Source organism: Morchella sextelata (assembly GCF_020137385.1).
Source record: "Morchella sextelata strain SCLS chromosome Unknown scls_22, whole genome shotgun sequence".
Taxonomy (NCBI): domain Eukaryota; kingdom Fungi; phylum Ascomycota; class Pezizomycetes; order Pezizales; family Morchellaceae; genus Morchella; species Morchella sextelata.
Genome location: NW_025408637.1, coordinates 1,130,354 through 1,146,699, shown reverse-complemented (window position 1 = coordinate 1,146,699; position 16,346 = coordinate 1,130,354). Strand labels below are relative to the sequence as shown.

Sequence of the window (16,346 nt, the reverse complement as noted above, 5' to 3'; positions counted from 1 at the left end):
ACCCCCCCTTGAACACCTCCTGACATATTGCTCAAGAAAGTACGGAACCAGAATACTCTGCACCGATGCAACCCACCCCAACAATGAATCCCTGATCGAGCTCCTCCCATACAAAGAAGCAAACATCAAAGGGACAGGCCTGCACCGAATCGCCTCACTCTTACTCCCATACCAAACCCCCGGAAATATGAGAGACAAGTGGAATCAAAACAAACTATTACGCGACCATCTGTTAGAAGAATGGAATACACAACCAATACCTAACTACCACCATCGGGGGGAATTCCGCCCCCCTCCCAAGATTGCGAAACTCACCCTTACAGAAGCGAAAAAGGTATTTCGAATCCGATGTCAAACCACCCGAATCGACAAACATGCAGCACATACAGACCGCGAACCATGCCAGTGTGGTATGGAAAACTCAGCGAAACATACACTTATGGAATGCCCAGCGTGGGCTCGAATCCGCGCCCCTCTGATAGAGAAAATCCCCGGAGCGATGACCTGGGAAAACTGGATGTTCACAAACCTGAAAACGGACCTCATCCTACAATTTGCAAAGAAATCTCAAGTCTCGAAATGGTACGAGTCGGTGGAGGCGGAGGCGGACCTGGAAGAGGGGATGGAAGAAAATGATTAGGGACGGGACTAGGAAGGATAGTTTCCTTTTACCTTTTATTCTCGCTTTTGTTTTTAACTTTGTTTTCGATGGATCCAACGCCTGAGTCCGCTGAGATATGTTATTTTTCTGGTCGTTGGATTTCTTTGGTCGCGTGTTGTCTTTGAAAGTCCTTGTCTTTGTTTGTTTTGTTCTTGTTTGTTCTTGTTTGTTCGTGTTCGTTGTTCGTTGTTTTTCTTTTTCTTTTCTTTTCTGTTTGGTTTTGTTCTAGGCGGTCGGGTCGGCGTGCGATAAGTCTTGTACTTCAAAGCAATATAAGTTTCTTCTTCTTCTGTATTCATTCTACGAATATTACTTTTGTTCTACGCTACGTCATAGGGTTATCTTGGATCTTTGATCAAGATTGAACCACCCCATAGTCTATAGTCCCGCATCCCTTGATACTAAGTCCTCGCCTCGGTTGTATTCCTTGGCACTATAGTCCTTCGTCCATAGACCCACGTTATATCCACCCCCAAACGGACGGTCAAACAGAGAGAGTTAACCAGACTCTGGAACATTACTTGCGGAGTTATTGTTTATATCAACAGGATGACTGGGTAGACCTCTTGCCTTTGGCAGAGTATGCATATAACTCGGGGGTCTCTGAGTCTACCAAAGTATCGGCTTTTTATGCCAACTATGGTTATGAACCCAGAACCAACTGGCCATCTGTTACGGGCATGCCAAGCATTTACGGGAGTGAGAGAAAGGCTAGTAGATACCCCAATACCCTCTAACACTAATGGCAACACCAATATCAACTTCGGTTCGCACCCACACGGTGCGGTGCGATCAATATGCGACCAAATGCGGAGTTGCGGTTTTCCTAGTTAAAAAACACGTTTTCGACTCCAATAATAACCCCCGGAGCGTCAAACCGCCGGAGGGGAGTGCTTTTGGACCGGTGGATATATGAGGGACAGCTGGAAGCAATCGGATCGAAGATCGAATCACTCGGAGCGAACCGGCGCAAGCTACCAGCCGACCGAGTACCTATCGGCGGTACCTGTGGGCATGAGAGGACTCTGCTATGTGGGAAAGCGATGTGGGAAGAGGCCTGAGTAGGTAGCCTTGTCGTCCGAGACCTACGAGTAGCCGACGCTGACGATTATCCACCAGAAGGCCGATTGAGAGGAAACATCGACAGGGAAACGTGCATTAGAATGGGTAAATAGGTTGAGGGGTTTCAGCGGACTTAGGAGTTGGGTTACGGACTTAGGAGTTAAATGTTCTTGGTTGTTTTTCAGGGTCTCGGGCAGACCCCGAGTGTATTCTGTATTATTAGTAGACTGGGTCCTCGAGACATAAGCGAGGGATATAAATACTGTGTCATTCACTGACTAGCCAAACCATCATCGACGAAATCAGAGTCTTAGCAATATAAATTGTTGATACGCGAGTTACAACTCTATTTGACTATACTATTCGAAATACTTTACTCTATTGTGACTTCATACTCTACCTGAACTATTACGTCGAAGACGGTCGAATACCATCCGCTAACTCTAGTGAATCTTTGTTGATAACGTAGCTCGCGGGACCCGTATCGGATCAAGGTGATTTATACTCGACGTTGACTGAAGAGACCTTGGAGACTTCTACCTTTGTAGCTGTTAGCCGAACTCTGAGCTCTGCGTAGTGTACTCCTGTGGTCTGGTACGCATCCCTCACACATACAGGTCACTGGTTGGGTTGACCACTTCGGCTTCCGTCGGCCAATTGGTTCTTGGGTTGTAACCGTAATTGGTATAGAACGGAGATTGACCCGTGGCGGTGGTAACCGAGTTGTTGTAAGCATACTCCACCAACGGGAGTAGCTCTGCCCAATCATCTTGTTCGTAGTTACAGAACGCTCGTAGGTAGTGCTCGAGGGTTTGGTTGACCCGCTCTGTTTGCCCATCGGTCTGAGGGTGGAAAGCCGTACTCATTCTTATCCTCACGTCCAATAATTCCATAAGGGATGCCCAAAAGCTTGAAGTAAACTTGGCGTCCCTGTCGGAAACTATATCAAGAGGCAGCCCATGAAGTCGCCAGATTTGACCGAGGAATATTTTTGCTAGATCCTGCGCGGTCGTTTCTGCTACTAGGGGGATAAAGTGCGACATCTTCGAGAACCTATCGACTACTACCCAGATTTGGTTATATCCCTTCGATTCCGGTAACTGCACGACAAAGTCCATTGATATCGATTGCCAGACAGAATGTGGCGTGGACAGTGGTAGAAGCGCACCGTATTTCTTATGGCGGCTAGGTTTGTTGCACTGGCACTCGTCACATGACCAAACATAATCATCAATCCAGTCGTTCATTTTTGGCCAATAGAAATTACGCGTGATGAGTTCCAAAGTTTTGTCTTGCCCAAAATGTCCTGCCACCTTCGAATCGTGTTCTGCCTGTGCGATTCGGATCTTAATGCGATCGTCTGCCGGAATGTAGAGTCGGTTCTTATAGAAGAGTAGCCCGTCTTTCTCAGCGATATCCTTCAATTCCCCCAGCTTCTCTCCTTGCTCAACTCTCTCTTTCAATCCTACCCATGTCGGGTCTCCCGATGCCGCCTGCCTGACATGGTCCAGAAAGTTCTTCGACCAGTCAATCACCCCCTTGGAGGCAAGCGACACCGCTGATACCACAAACTCTTCCTCCGCCAACTGTCCGGGCTTAAAGAACCTATCTATAGGCTGTTTCCCAAGCGTGCCTCCCCCTTCAGGACGGTACTCCGGCCGTCGCGATAGTGCATCTGCCTTCCCATTTTTGGTTCCCGGGCGGTAAATAATCTTGAAGTCAAATTCCGCCAAAGACTCAGCCCACCTTGCCTGTCGTCGGTTAAGAACCTTGGTTGTTGAGAAGTATTCTAAGTTCCTGTGATCCGTATAGACGAGGACCGTTCGGCTAGGTCCTTCGAGGTAGTGACGCCATTGCTTGAAGGCTGACACAATTCCTAGCATCTCCTTATCCCAGACGTCATAGTTGAGTTCCGCTGGGTTAAGCTTTTGAGAATAGAAGGCAACAGGGTGAGTCTTTCCGTCAATGACCTGGGATAGAATTGCGGCAATAGCAAAATCACTTGCGTCCGTTTCCACGATAGTCTGGCGATCTGGAGAGAAGTGTACCAAGATCGGCGCAGACGTAAACAGGGTTTTGAGTTTTTCGAAGGCTGCTTGGGCCGTCATAGACCAGACAAAGTTCTTAGCATCACCCCTGAGACAATCGGTAATGGGTTTACAGACCCCGGAGAAATTGTGGATAAGCCTTCTGTAGAAGTTGGCAAAGCCCATGAAGATCTGTACTTCCTTAACGCTGCGCGGGGCTTGCCAATTCGTAACAGACATGACCTTATCCAGTGCCATGGTGACGCCTGCTGGGGCAAGGATGTATCCAAGGAACTCGATTTCGGTGAGCTCGAAGAACGATTTCTTCGGGTTGGCGACTAAATTATATTCTTGTAGTCTACTAAGGACTTTGCCGACCAACTCTCTGTGCTCTTCTCGAGACTTGCTATATATTAGGATATCATCAAGGTATACTACTACACCTTGATCCAAGAATTCCCTCAGCGCTTCATTCATCATGTTCTGGAAGGTCGCCGGCGCATTTGCCAGCCCAAAAGGCATGACGAGGTACTCAAAATGCCCGTACCGCGTACGGAAGGCTGTCTTCCACTCGTCGCCGTCTTTGATCCTGATGAGGTTGTAACCTTCCTTCAGGTCAATCTTCGAGAAGATAACCGCGCCTGCCACTCGGTCTCGCAGCTCGTCCATAAGCGGTAACGGATACCTGTTCTTGATGGACACACGGTTAAGTCCACGGTAGTCAACGCAGAGTCGCAGACTACCGCCCTTCTTCTTCACAAATAGGATTGGGGCTCCTGCCGGTGATTTGCTTGGCCTAATCTTTCCCAATCGCAACATTTTATCTAGGTACTCCCGAAGCACCTTCAGTTCGACTTCGGATAGGGAGTAAACGGGTCCCCATGGTGGCTGCTTCCCTGGTTCGAGGTCTATCGCATGGTCGTAAGATCGATGCGGTGGTAGTTTGTCTGCTTCCGATGGTAGGAAGACTTTAAGGAACTTGTGGAGCCAAGAGGGAAGAGTTTCGCGCAGGTTAACCGATTCATCTTCCAATAGACAAATGCTACCGATGAATTGGGCCTCCGGATCGTCCAGTACACCCTCGTCCATCTCTATTTGAGGTTCCTTGTCAGTGAAGCATCGACTCTTGCAGTTCTCGCCATCGTAGGAAACTTCCCCATTTGCCCCTATAACCGGCCTGTGTTCTTTCAACCACCAGTTCGGTAATATTGCATCGATGCCAAGCGGGAGAGGGGCGATCTCGAATGATAACTGTGTTTGATGCCCCCTTGACATTATAATTAATGGTTGTGTAAAGGCGTGTCCCGTGCCCTTCATAACTTCTCCCGTAAATCCAAATACCCGGGCCGGGACGTCTCGTTTCACCTTCAGGACCTCAAAACTATCAACAAAAACAGCAGACAACACAGGACCAGTTGCTCCAGTATCCAACAACACCTTACAAGGTAAACATTTATCCGCAAAACAAATGAGCTGATTAACGATAGATCGAGGACCGTGAATTGGTTCCTCCAAAATTTTCTGTTTTTTCTCCGGTGGGGACGCTCTCCTCTCCTGCCTTTTTCTTTTCATATTTTTTTTGTTGTTTTCCGTCAGTGATAACATAGCAATCTGGGGATACTCCTGACCTGACTCATCAGAGTCCCCTCCTAAAAATCCTCATCGAAATCCATCTCAGATTCTGATCCACATTCTCGCACAAACGCTTGCCCACTGGTGTACTCCGCCGCAGCAGCAGCAGCCGGCTTCTTTACTCGGTGCCTCATTCGCTTTCTCTGAGGTTGGGGTTCTGGTGGTTCCATATCGTGGTCGCCATCGTCATCGCGGGTACGCTTACGGGAGAAGGAGGAGATGGATGCACTGCTGTTAGCATCCGAGCGACACAATTTCCAGAGGTGACCTTTCCGGCCACATCGCACACAGACACCATCAGTCTTTCGCTGGTCCAGGACCGCTTTTAGGACTCCTTTGGTGGCTTCGTCATAGTCGTGGAATACTAGCTTATTCCCGGACTTCTTCGTGCTGGTGTTCTTCTTTGTTTGCTCCTTTTCTTTCTCCTCACCTTGAGCCCTCCCTTTGATCTTAAACCCCTTGTCCTTTTGCCGCGAGTTCCCACCATTGTTCGACTCCCTTCCTCTCGACTCCGCTTTCCCCAACATCTTCATTTGCTCTTGATAAGCCTCGTGAGCCTTGCCGGCTCGTTCCAACTGTTGGATGTACTCGGAGTCGTCATCGGTTGGATCGAAGCGTGAATGGCGTTCCCGGATTTCATTCGGGAGCCCTTGGAGCAAGGCGGCGCGGTAGGATGCTCCTTTGATCTGAGCATGTTGGTTCATGATCTCCATCCTTGTCAAGTAGTCGCCGATGTTAGCAGAGTACTTAAACTGCTGCATCTTCATCGCATTTTCCATAGCTTCCTGAGTGCTTAGGAAACGTTTCCTGACTTCCTGGCGAAACTGGGTCCAAGTGGCGTAGTCTGCAGCTGCCGGGCCCAAGATTTTGGTTTCGATATATTCCATGAACCATTCCTTTGCCAACCCACACGTATACGTTCCAGCGAACAGTACCTTGTTCCTATCCGTTCGGAACTTCTTTGGCTTCTGCTCGAAGTAGATCTCGCACTCCATGAGCCAATGCCACAGGTTATGCTTTCTGGCATTATCGAACTCAAAGGGTATTTTGGCGAGCGAATCTACCATATCCTCGTCCTCTGGCGGCGCCGAATTTCGGTTCCCACCTCGGTTCACTCTCCAGTTCTTCCTACCATGCGACCATTCACTGTTATCGTCGTCATCGTCGTCGGAAGGTTCTGGGTCTCCCCCAAGGTTTCCTCTTGGTGGGTTCCGGGGAGGTTGATTCCCACCATTCCCTCCTACTGGAGCAGCTCCTACCGGTCGCCTACCACTATTTCCATACACTGGGCCGGCGTCTTCCGGTTCTTTTCCTCCATTTCCTCCTACTGGGCCAGCTCCTTCTGGTTGCTTACAGTTCCCTGAGGTTTGAGGGCCAGCATTTTCGGGATTCTTGCCATTGCCAACAGGAATCGTTTGGGGTGCGGTAGGATCTACGGGACCACTAACCATGGAGGGTGCTACTGACATATGTTGTCGTAGTCATTCCTCCATCTCGGCTATCCGTTGGTTTCTTGCTTCATCGGACTGCTTGAATTGCGCAAACAGCTCCCGTTGTTCCCTTTTTTCCTGCTCCCGCTCTTCCCTTACTAGCCTTAGTTGTCGCTCCGCCTCTTGTAGCTGGTTCTGGGTATTCTGATGATTACGCTCCAGAACCTCATGGTCGGCGGCTCGTGCGGCTTCTTGTACTTGTCGAACATTTGCGACGAGCTCGAACAGCGATTCGAGATGTTGCTTTGTTGCAATGGCTTCTGATCGTGCTTTCTTATCCAGGATTTGCCCTGTTACGGGCATGCCAAGCATTTACGGGAGTAAGAGAAAAGGCTACTAGATACCCCAATACTCTCTGTACGCTAATGATAACTCTGGACCGCACCCGCGGGGTGTGGTGCGACCAATATACGACCAAAACACGGAGTCATAAAAAACACGTTTTCGACCCCAATAATAACCCCCGGAGCGTCAAACCGCCGGAGGGGAGTGCTTTTGGACCGGTGGATATATGAGGGACAGCTGGAATCAATCGGATCGAAGATCGGACCACTCGGAGCGAATCGGCGCAAGCTACCAGCCGACCGAGTACCTATCGGCGGTACCTGTGGGCATGAGAGGACTCTGCTATGTGGGAAAGCGATGTGGGAAGAGGCCTGAGTAGGTAGCCTTGCCGTCCGAGACCTCCGAATAGCCGACGCTGACGATTATCCACCAGACGGCCGATGGGGAAGAAACATCGACAGGGAAACGTGCATTAGAGTGGGTAAATAGGTTGAGGGGTTTCTGCAGGTTTAGGAGTTTGGGTTACGGACTTAGGAGTTGAATGTTCTTGGTTGTTTTTCAGGGTCTCGGGCATGCCCCGAGTGTATTCTGTATTATTAGTAGACTGGGTCCTCGAGACATAAGCGAGGGATATAAATACTGTGTCATTCACTGACTAGCCAAACTATCATCGGCGAAATCAGAGTCTTAACAATATAAATCGTTGATACGCGAGTTACAACTTTATTTGACGATACTTTTGGAATTACTTTACTCTATCGTGACTTCGAACTCTACCTGAACTATTACGTCGAAGACGGTCGAATTCTATACGCTAACTCTAGTGAATCTTTGTTGATAACGTAGCTCGCGGGGCCCGTATCGGATCAAGGAGAATCATACTCGACGTTGACTGAAGAGACCTTGGAGACTCCTACCTTTGTAGCTGTTAGCCGAACTCTGAGCTCTGCGTAGTGTACTCTTGTGATCTGGTACGCATCCCTCACAACCACCACCACCGCCCGGAGGAAGATTGCCACCACCACCACCACCACCACCACCGCCTCCAGCAGCAGCCGCGAGTGCGTCAGCAACTCTCTTGGCTGCTATCCCGGCAGGCGTCCAGATTACTCCCTGAGCAAAGTTTGCGTCAGCAACCCCTACACCCAGAGGATACTTCCTCAGGTATTTGGGGTCTAAGTCGTCGATAGCATCCTGCTGTCTATCGCGACGTCTAACAAGAGTCTGGATTAGCCTTTGATTACTGGCATCAGTTCTGGGCAAATATACCCTCAGTCCTTTAGCATTTATGCGGTGATTTCCCTCCTCGTAATCAGAGTCCTCTGCTGGAATATCGATCGTGGTGTAATCGTCTTCCTCGATATGAGGGAATGCTCGTGTCAGCGGCGGTGTTTCAGCACCACCCAAATTAGCACCCGCGCCCGCTCTGTGGAGTACCGCCAGTATCCTCCGAGGCCTGCCAACGCTATTCTTCAACCAACCCTCGACCTCTTCCGAATCAGTGATCTGCACCTCCATCGGCCGAACAGGAGGATTGGATGCCAGTGGAACGTTATCGAGTGCTCCCCAGATACTCCTGATTGCTCTGCCGGGTGGGGTGTGCTTCAGGATCAAATTGCAGAGCCCTGGAAACGTTATCTTGGTCAGAACTCCAATGAACGAATTCTGATTTCGTCGATGGTTCCAGTCATAGATAGGGGGCGGGGCAACCCTGGAGAATGCTCCTAGAGCATCCGGGTCTACCACCGTAACCATTATGGAAGGTCTATCGAGATCTGCGGACACTGGGTCCCGTTTACGCTTCTTAGAGCGTTGGGCGGGCAGACCACCGTCCTCATCATCATCGCTATCGTCAGCAACTTCTTTATACTCGCGATTTCCCTGCCCCCTCGATAGCTTTTCCTTCTGTCCAACATCAGCGATGAGCCACTTCAAAGCGTCCGCGAGTGCTCTGCGGGTTGCGGAATCGCCTCTGTTCCACATAGGCAGGAAACCACTGAGAGGGCGTATGTTCAACACATGGAGGCATAGAGCATTGAACGCTGCTGCTCCGGAAACGGTTTTGTTGACCCAACTGGTGTTCTGTAACGGAGCCATTTCAACTGTCTGGTGTATGAGTACACACAGGGCCCGGTTACATGCTGAGAGTTATTGTTAGAAGCCAGTTGCACAGTGATATGCAAGTACCGGCAGTGTGGTTAGCTACCAGCTGTTAGAACAACTACATTCTGGGCGCTAGGAAGGGGATCTATTCATGGGAGCAATGACTGACGAGTCTATGCCTCGCCAGTGACTAGAAGGCCGGCCAGAGCGAAGCTCTGATTGCCCGGTGATCCTCTGTATCCTCTGAGCATTGTAGGACCGCCGATAGTGGCAGGGACTATGCCAGGGAAGTCTACAATAAGCGAAAGCTCTACAGCAATGATTAAGCTTACACCTGAGGGGCAGCTCATTCATGGAGGCCCCGGTTGTGTGGCAACCAAGGCTGCAGGTGTTACAAAGGCTTTGACTAAGGGTGGTTGCCTTGGGTATCGGAAACACCTGCTGACGCTTAGAGAAAAGCGGGGTAGCGGTGGTATTGTTTCCGGACCGAGGAAAGGCATCACCGGAACTTAGTAAGGAGTTAGGAGCAGAGAATAGAAGCCTTCGGAGTATAAGTACTCAGGTTCATTCTCGCCCTTCAGTCCTTTCTCTCCAGTCTTCATCAGAAAGGAAATCAAGTTCTTATCGGTAGCAGAGCCCTTAAAGATTATTGAGTTCTAGCGATAGTATCTTTGAATAATCTGCAACCGGATTGTCTATCTTGCACGGCCGTCTCTATTCTATCCTATTCTATTTCTCTTAGAAGAGACCCCCGTTACAGATAATCTTTAAGGCTCAAAGTCACCTTCAGATTATTCTTCCTCTATACAAAAATGTCCGCCCTCCCAGCTCCGGATGTGCCCCTTCAGATTGAATGGCAGCCGGTGCCCCTCCAGCTTGATGCCAACGGGCAGACACAGCTTGTCAAGAAGCCCAGGACCGCTCTACAAACCTACATCCCCGGTTGTGAGCCTGCCTGGCAAGATACCGACGAGGACTCCCTTCCACAGTTCTTCACAGAGCTCCAGACCTACCTCCAGCACAGCCTGCAGAATCAGTTGACCCGGGGCAGTCAGGCCCTCCTCCTTGTACAAGAGCGTCAGGCAGCACAACATGCTCTTATGGCAGAAGCTCTCGAGTACATGAAGATGGAGGTCAACTCTGTTCAGGAAGAACTCCGGAGGTATGCGGAGAGGGATGAACTGAATGCTGATGCCATGGAGATTGAGTGGACAAATCCGGCCACTCCACCAGACTTTGTTGCCGAAATACAGCGAGCCCTTGATGAAGGAAGGCTGGTGGTTGGTAGACCAAGAACTCCGGCACAAAATCCACACTCCAGGTCCTCTTCCAGGGCAGCGACCAGAACAATGCAGTGAAAGACCAGTCCCTTCGCAGCATTTCCGGTCAGATCCACTAGGAGAGTTATCCCTATTGTTCAGCCAGCAGTGGGGGCATCTCCCTTACCTCCCAGCTGCTTCGGTGGAGCACACCCACTCCTTGGAGGATCCGACTGATCCTTTGACTATGAAGGAGAGCTCTACTCAGGTGCAGGCCGAGGACCTCCTAGTCCGCTAGCCAGGAACCCGGGAAGGTTTACTATGTCTGGGGCCGCTCAAGCAGCAGCAACCTGACCATTGGCCAGCAATCCGGCACCAGTAGCACCTGTAGCCCCTCCTGCTGCGGCCGCCGCTCCCCCTCCAGCTAATGCACAGGGTGGTAGCGGTGGGAATCAGAACCCCCCACCTCCAGTGGCTCGTGCTCCCGCACCAGGGGATTCCGACAGTTCTGACAGTTCAGACTCGGAACCAGAAGGTGGTGATAGAAGAGGCTGGCGGAGATACCTCAAGAAGAAGTTGGAGAAGCAGCAGAAGAAGCTGTGGGAAATGATGTCCCAGCAGTACCGACCTCCGGCCGCCTCTCCCCCTTCTGGACCTAGCAGGGCCCGAGAACCAAAAGCACCACCTCCCTCCAAGTTCCAAGGCAAAGCGGAGCAAGTGGAGACCTTCATCCGGCAATGTGAAAATGTGTTCTCCATAGAGAGCCTATCCTTCACCTCTGAGGAGGTTAAGATCCGCTATGCAGGCAACTTGATGGAAGGAGAAGCAGCAATCCGATGGTATGAGGCATACCACAATTCAATTGATCAAGCCTCCGCCAACCGTCTTGCTGGCGGGATGTCAGTGAAATTAGATGAGAGATGGAAGCGCTGGGATTCCTTTGTGGATGCTTTTAGAGCAGCCTTCGGTGAAGCCATCTCTAGAGATGATGCTGTAGCCCAATGGAATGCCCTTACCCACACTGCTCGAGGAGGAATAGACCTCTTCCTGAATACTATTATTCAGCTGATTTGGAAGACTGGCTATGAGGGTTAGTTGGTGGATGACAAGATCCACAATTCCCTCCTTGCGGACCTAGGCATGAGTTGGGCTGTGAGGGATGCGTACCAGACCACAAGAGTACACTACGCAGAGCTCAGAGTTCGGCTAACAGCTACAAAGGTAGAAGTCTCCAAGGTCTCTTCAGTCAGCGTCGAGTATGATTCTCCTTGATCCGATACGGGCCCCGCGAGCTACGTTATCAACAAAGATTCACTAGAGTTAGCGTGTGATGTTCGACCGTCTTCGACGTAATAGTTCAGGTAGAGTTCGAAGTCACGATAGAGTAAAGTATTTCAGAAAGTATAGTCAAATAAAGTTGTAACTCGCGTATCAACGATTTATATTGTTAAGACTCTGATTTCGCCGATGATGGTTTGGCTAGTCAGTGAATGACACAGTATTTATATCCCTCGCTTATGTCTCGAGGACCCAGTCTAATAATACAGAATACACTCGGGGCAGGCCCGAGACCCTGAAAAACAACCAAGAACATTTAACTCCTAAGTTCGTACCCTAAACTCCTAAACCCGCTAAAACCCCTCAACCTATTTATCCACTCTAATGCACGTTTCCCTGTCGATGTTTCTTCTCCATCGGCCGTCTGGTGGATAATCGTCAGCGTCGGCTATTCGGAGGTCTCGGACGGCAAGGCTACCTACTCAGGCCTCTTCCCACATCGCTTTCCCACATAGCAGAGTCCTCTCATGCCCACAGGTACCGCCGATAGGTACTCGGTCGGCTGGCAGCTTGCGCCGATTCGCTCCGAGCGGTCCGATCTTCGATCCGATTGATTCCAGCTGTCCCTCATATATCCACCGGTACCAAAACACTCCCCTCCGGCGGTTTGACGCTCCGGGGGTTATTATTGGGGTCGAAAACGTGTTTTTTATGACTCTGGGTTTTTTGGTCGTAATTTGGTCGCACCACACTCCGCGAGTGTGGTCAAGAGTTGATATTAGCGTACAGAGGGTATTGGGGTATCTACTAGCCTTTCTCTCACTCCCGGAAATGCTTGGCATGCCCGTAACAGCTTACCCCCCTTCCAGGGTGTCACGTCTCGGGACATCTTCTGACAGACTATGGTTCCAGTAAACCTGCTCCACATATCACCCGCAGTGTCTGTGGAGGGGAAGGACTTAGCCCCCGTAGGGTACCTCTATAGTCTCAGGCGTTGGTCCTTCACGGCCTTGGGGTTCCTTCGATGGAAGTCGCGGACAAGGTCAAGTACTTCCTCATCCATAGCGTCCATGACTTGATACGTACAGTCACTCATCGAATAGCCCCGCCATTTCACCAGGTATTCCACTAATCCTCTTCTGCTTTTCCGGCTCCCCACGATACTTTCCACTTCGTACAGCACCTCTCCTTCCTTATCGACCTCTTCGGGAGTTGGGGGACGTTGTTCTCGGCCTGGGATACTGCTCTGTCGATACCGTTCCAAGAGTTCAATATGGAACACATTATGGATTTTGACTTGTGGCGGCAGTTCCAGTTCGCAGGCTCGTTTCCCGGCTAGTCGGATGATTTTGAACGGGCCGAGTTTCTTGTGATCGAGTTTCTTGGTGGAGCGACGTGTCTTGATATTGGTCGCATTGAGCATAACCATGTCTCCCACCTTGAAGTTAGGCGGTTCGTCCCTTTTTCGATCATAGTATTTCCCCATCTTTTCCCTGGTGTCTGTTAAGCGAGCGAGAGCAGAATCATGAACCCCTCGGATGAAATGAGCGTACAGATCACTAGTTGGGTTGACCACTTCGGCTTCTGTCGGCCAGTTGGTTCTTGGGTTATAACCGTAATTGGTATAAAACGGAGATTGACCCGTGGCGGTGGTAACCGAGTTGTTGTAAGCATACTCCGCCAACGGGAGTAGCTCTGCCCAATCATCTTGCTCGTAGTTGCAGAACGCTCGTAAGTAATGCTCGAGGGTTTGGTTGACTCGCTCTGTTTGCCCATCGGTCTGAGGGTGGAAAGCCGTACTCATTCTTATCCTCACGTCCAATAATTCCATAAGGGATGCCCAAAAGCTTGAAGTAAACTTGGCGTCCCTGTCGGAAACTATATCAAGAGGCAGCCCATGGAGTCGCCAGATTTGACCGAGGAATATCTTCGCTAAATCCTGCGCGGTCGTTTCTGCTACTAGGGGAATGAAGTGCGACATCTTCGAGAACCTATCGACTACTACCCAAATCTGGTTGTATCCCTTCGATTCCGGTAATTGCACCACGAAGTCCATTGATATCGATTGCCAGACGGAGTGTGGTGTGGACAATGGTAGAAGCGCACCGTACTTCTTATGGCGGCTGGGTTTGTTGCGCTGGCACTCGTCACATGACCGAACGTAATCATCAATCCACTCGTTCATTTTTGGCCAATAGAAGTTACGTGTGATGAGTTCCAAAGTTTTGTCTTGTCCAAAGTGTCCTGCCACCTTCGAATCGTGTTCTGACTGTGCAATTCGGATCTTGATGCGGTCGTCTGCCGGAATATAGAGTCGGTTCTTATAGAAGAGTAGCCCGTCTTTTTCGGCAATATCCTTCAATTCCCCCAGCTTCTCCCCTTGCTCAACTCTCTCTTTCATTCCTACCCATGTCGGGTCTCCCGATGCCGCCTGCCTGACATGATCCAGAAAATTCTTCGACCAGTCAATCACCCCCTTGGAGGCAAGCGACACCGCTGATACCACAAACTCTTCCTCCGCCAACTGTCCAGGCTTAAAGAACCTGTCTATCGGCTGTTTCCCAAGCGTGCCTCCCCCTTCAGGACGGTACTCCGGCCGTCGTGATAGTGCATCTGCCTTCCCATTTTTGGTTCCCGGGCGGTAAATAATCTTAAAGTCAAATTCCGCCAAAGACTCAGCCCACCTTGCCTGTCGTCGGTTAAGAACCTTGGTTGTTGAGAAATATTCCAAGTTCTTATGATCCGTATAAACGAGAACCGTTCGGCTAGGTCCTTCGAGGTAGTGACGCCATTGCTTAAAGGCTGACACAATTCCTAGCATCTCCTTATCCCACACGTCGTAGTTGAGTTCCGCTGGGTTAAGCTTTCGAGAATAAAAGGCAACAGGGTGAGTCTTTCCGTCAATAACCTGGGATAGAATTGCGGCGATAGCAAAATCACTTGCGTCCGTTTCCACGATAGTCTGGCGATCTGGAGAGAAATGTACCAAGATCGGTGCAGACGTAAACAGGGTTTTGAGTTTTTCGAAGGCTGCTTGGGCCGTCATAGACCAGACAAAGTTCTTAGCATCACCCCTGAGACAATCGGTAATGGGTTTACAGACCCCGGAGAAATTGTGGATAAACCTTCTGTAGAAGTTGGCAAAGCCCATGAAGATCTGTACTTCCTTAACGCTACGCGGGGCTTGCCAATTCGTAACAGACATAACCTTATCCAGTGCCATGGTGACGCCTGCTGGGGCAAGGATGTATCCGAGGAACTCGATTTCAGTGAGCTCGAAGAACGATTTCTTTGGGTTGGCGACCAGATTGTATTCTTGTAGCCTACTAAGGACTTTGCCGACCAACTCCCTGTGCTCCTCTCGAGACTTGCTATATATTAGGATATCATCAAGGTATACTACTACACCTTGATCCAAGAATTCCCTCAGCGCATCATTCATCATGTTCTGGAAGGTCGCCGGCGCATTTGCCAGCCCAAAAGGCATAACGAGATACTCAAAATGCCCGTACCGCGTACGGAATGCTGTCTTCCACTCGTCGCCGTCTTTGATCCTGATGAGGTTGTAACCTTCCTTCAGGTCAATCTTCGAGAAGATAACCGCGCCTGCCACTCGATCTCGTAGTTCGTCCATAAGTGGTAACGGATACCTGTTCTTAATGGATACTCGGTTAAGTCCACGGTAGTCAACGCAAAGTCGCAGACTACCGTCCTTCTTCTTCACAAATAGGATTGGGGCTCCTGCAGGGGATTTGCTCGGCCTAATCTTTCCCAATCGCAACATTTTGTCCAGGTACTCCCGAAGCACCTTCAGTTCGACTTCGGATAGGGAGTAAACGGGTCCCCATGGTGGCTGCTTCCCTGGTTCGAGATCTATCGCATGGTCGTAAGATCGATGCGGTGGTAGTTTGTCGGCTTCCGATGGTAGGAAGACTTTAAGGAACCCATGGAGCCAAGAGGGAAGAGTTCCACGGAGGTTCACCGATTCATCTTCCAAGAGACAGATGCTACCGATGAATTGGGCCTCCGGATCGTCCAGTACACCCTCGTCCATTTCTATTTGAGGTTCCTTGTCAGTGAAGCAACGACTCTTGCAGTTCTCACCATCGTAGGAAACTTCCCCATTTGCCCCTATAACCGGCTTGTGTTCTTTCAACCACCAGTTCGGTAGTATCGCGTCGATGCCAAGTGGGAGAGGGGCGATCTCGAATGACAACTGTGTTTGATGCCCCCTTGACATTATAATTAATGGTTGTGTAAAGGCGTGTCCCGTGCCCTTCATAACCTCTCCCGTAAATCCAAATACCCGGGCCGGGACGTCTCGTTTCACCTTCGGGACCTCAAAACTATCAACAAAAACAGCAGACAAAACAGGACCAGTTGCACCAGTATCCAACAACACCCTACAAGGTAAACATTTTTCCGCAAAACAAAGGAACTGATTAACGATAGGTCGAGGACCATGAATAGGTTCCTCCAAAATTTTCTGTTTTTTCTCCGGTTGGGACGCTCTCCCTTCCTGCCTTTTTCTTTTCATATTTTTTTTGTT

General features: G+C 50.0%; 5 protein-coding genes across 5 annotated transcripts; 1 reads left to right on the top strand and 4 right to left on the bottom strand.

Annotated features, from left to right (window-relative positions):
• Positions 1-2,328: 2,328 nt before the first annotated feature.
• On the bottom strand, positions 2,329-5,322 carry H6S33_007199 (uncharacterized protein; the record flags this gene model as incomplete). Its single annotated transcript, XM_044838555.1, has 1 exon — positions 2,329-5,322. The coding sequence occupies one exon, from the start codon at positions 5,320-5,322 to the stop codon at positions 2,329-2,331; it is 2,994 nt and encodes a 997-aa protein (XP_044689363.1).
• Positions 5,323-5,399: 77 nt separating this feature from the next.
• H6S33_007198 (uncharacterized protein) lies at positions 5,400-6,833 on the bottom strand (the record flags this gene model as incomplete). The annotated part of the gene is made up of 1 exon (XM_044838553.1): positions 5,400-6,833. The coding sequence occupies one exon, from the start codon at positions 6,831-6,833 to the stop codon at positions 5,400-5,402; it is 1,434 nt and encodes a 477-aa protein (XP_044689362.1).
• A 30-nt stretch (positions 6,834-6,863) lies between these two features.
• Positions 6,864-7,175, bottom strand: H6S33_007197 (uncharacterized protein; the record flags this gene model as incomplete). The annotated part of the gene is made up of 1 exon (XM_044838552.1): positions 6,864-7,175. One exon carries the CDS (start codon positions 7,173-7,175, stop codon positions 6,864-6,866), a length of 312 nt encoding a protein of 103 aa, XP_044689361.1.
• A 2,897-nt stretch (positions 7,176-10,072) lies between these two features.
• H6S33_007196 (uncharacterized protein) lies at positions 10,073-11,609 on the top strand (the record flags this gene model as incomplete). The annotated part of the gene is made up of 3 exons (XM_044838551.1): positions 10,073-10,544; positions 10,773-10,833; positions 10,885-11,609. Coding segments are annotated over 3 exons (1,258 nt in total), but the record flags the coding sequence as incomplete, so codon positions are not given.
• Positions 11,610-12,776: 1,167 nt separating this feature from the next.
• H6S33_007195 (uncharacterized protein) lies at positions 12,777-16,334 on the bottom strand (the record flags this gene model as incomplete). Its single annotated transcript, XM_044838550.1, has 1 exon — positions 12,777-16,334. The coding sequence occupies one exon, from the start codon at positions 16,332-16,334 to the stop codon at positions 12,777-12,779; it is 3,558 nt and encodes a 1,185-aa protein (XP_044689359.1).
• Between the last annotated feature and the right edge of the window lie 12 nt (positions 16,335-16,346).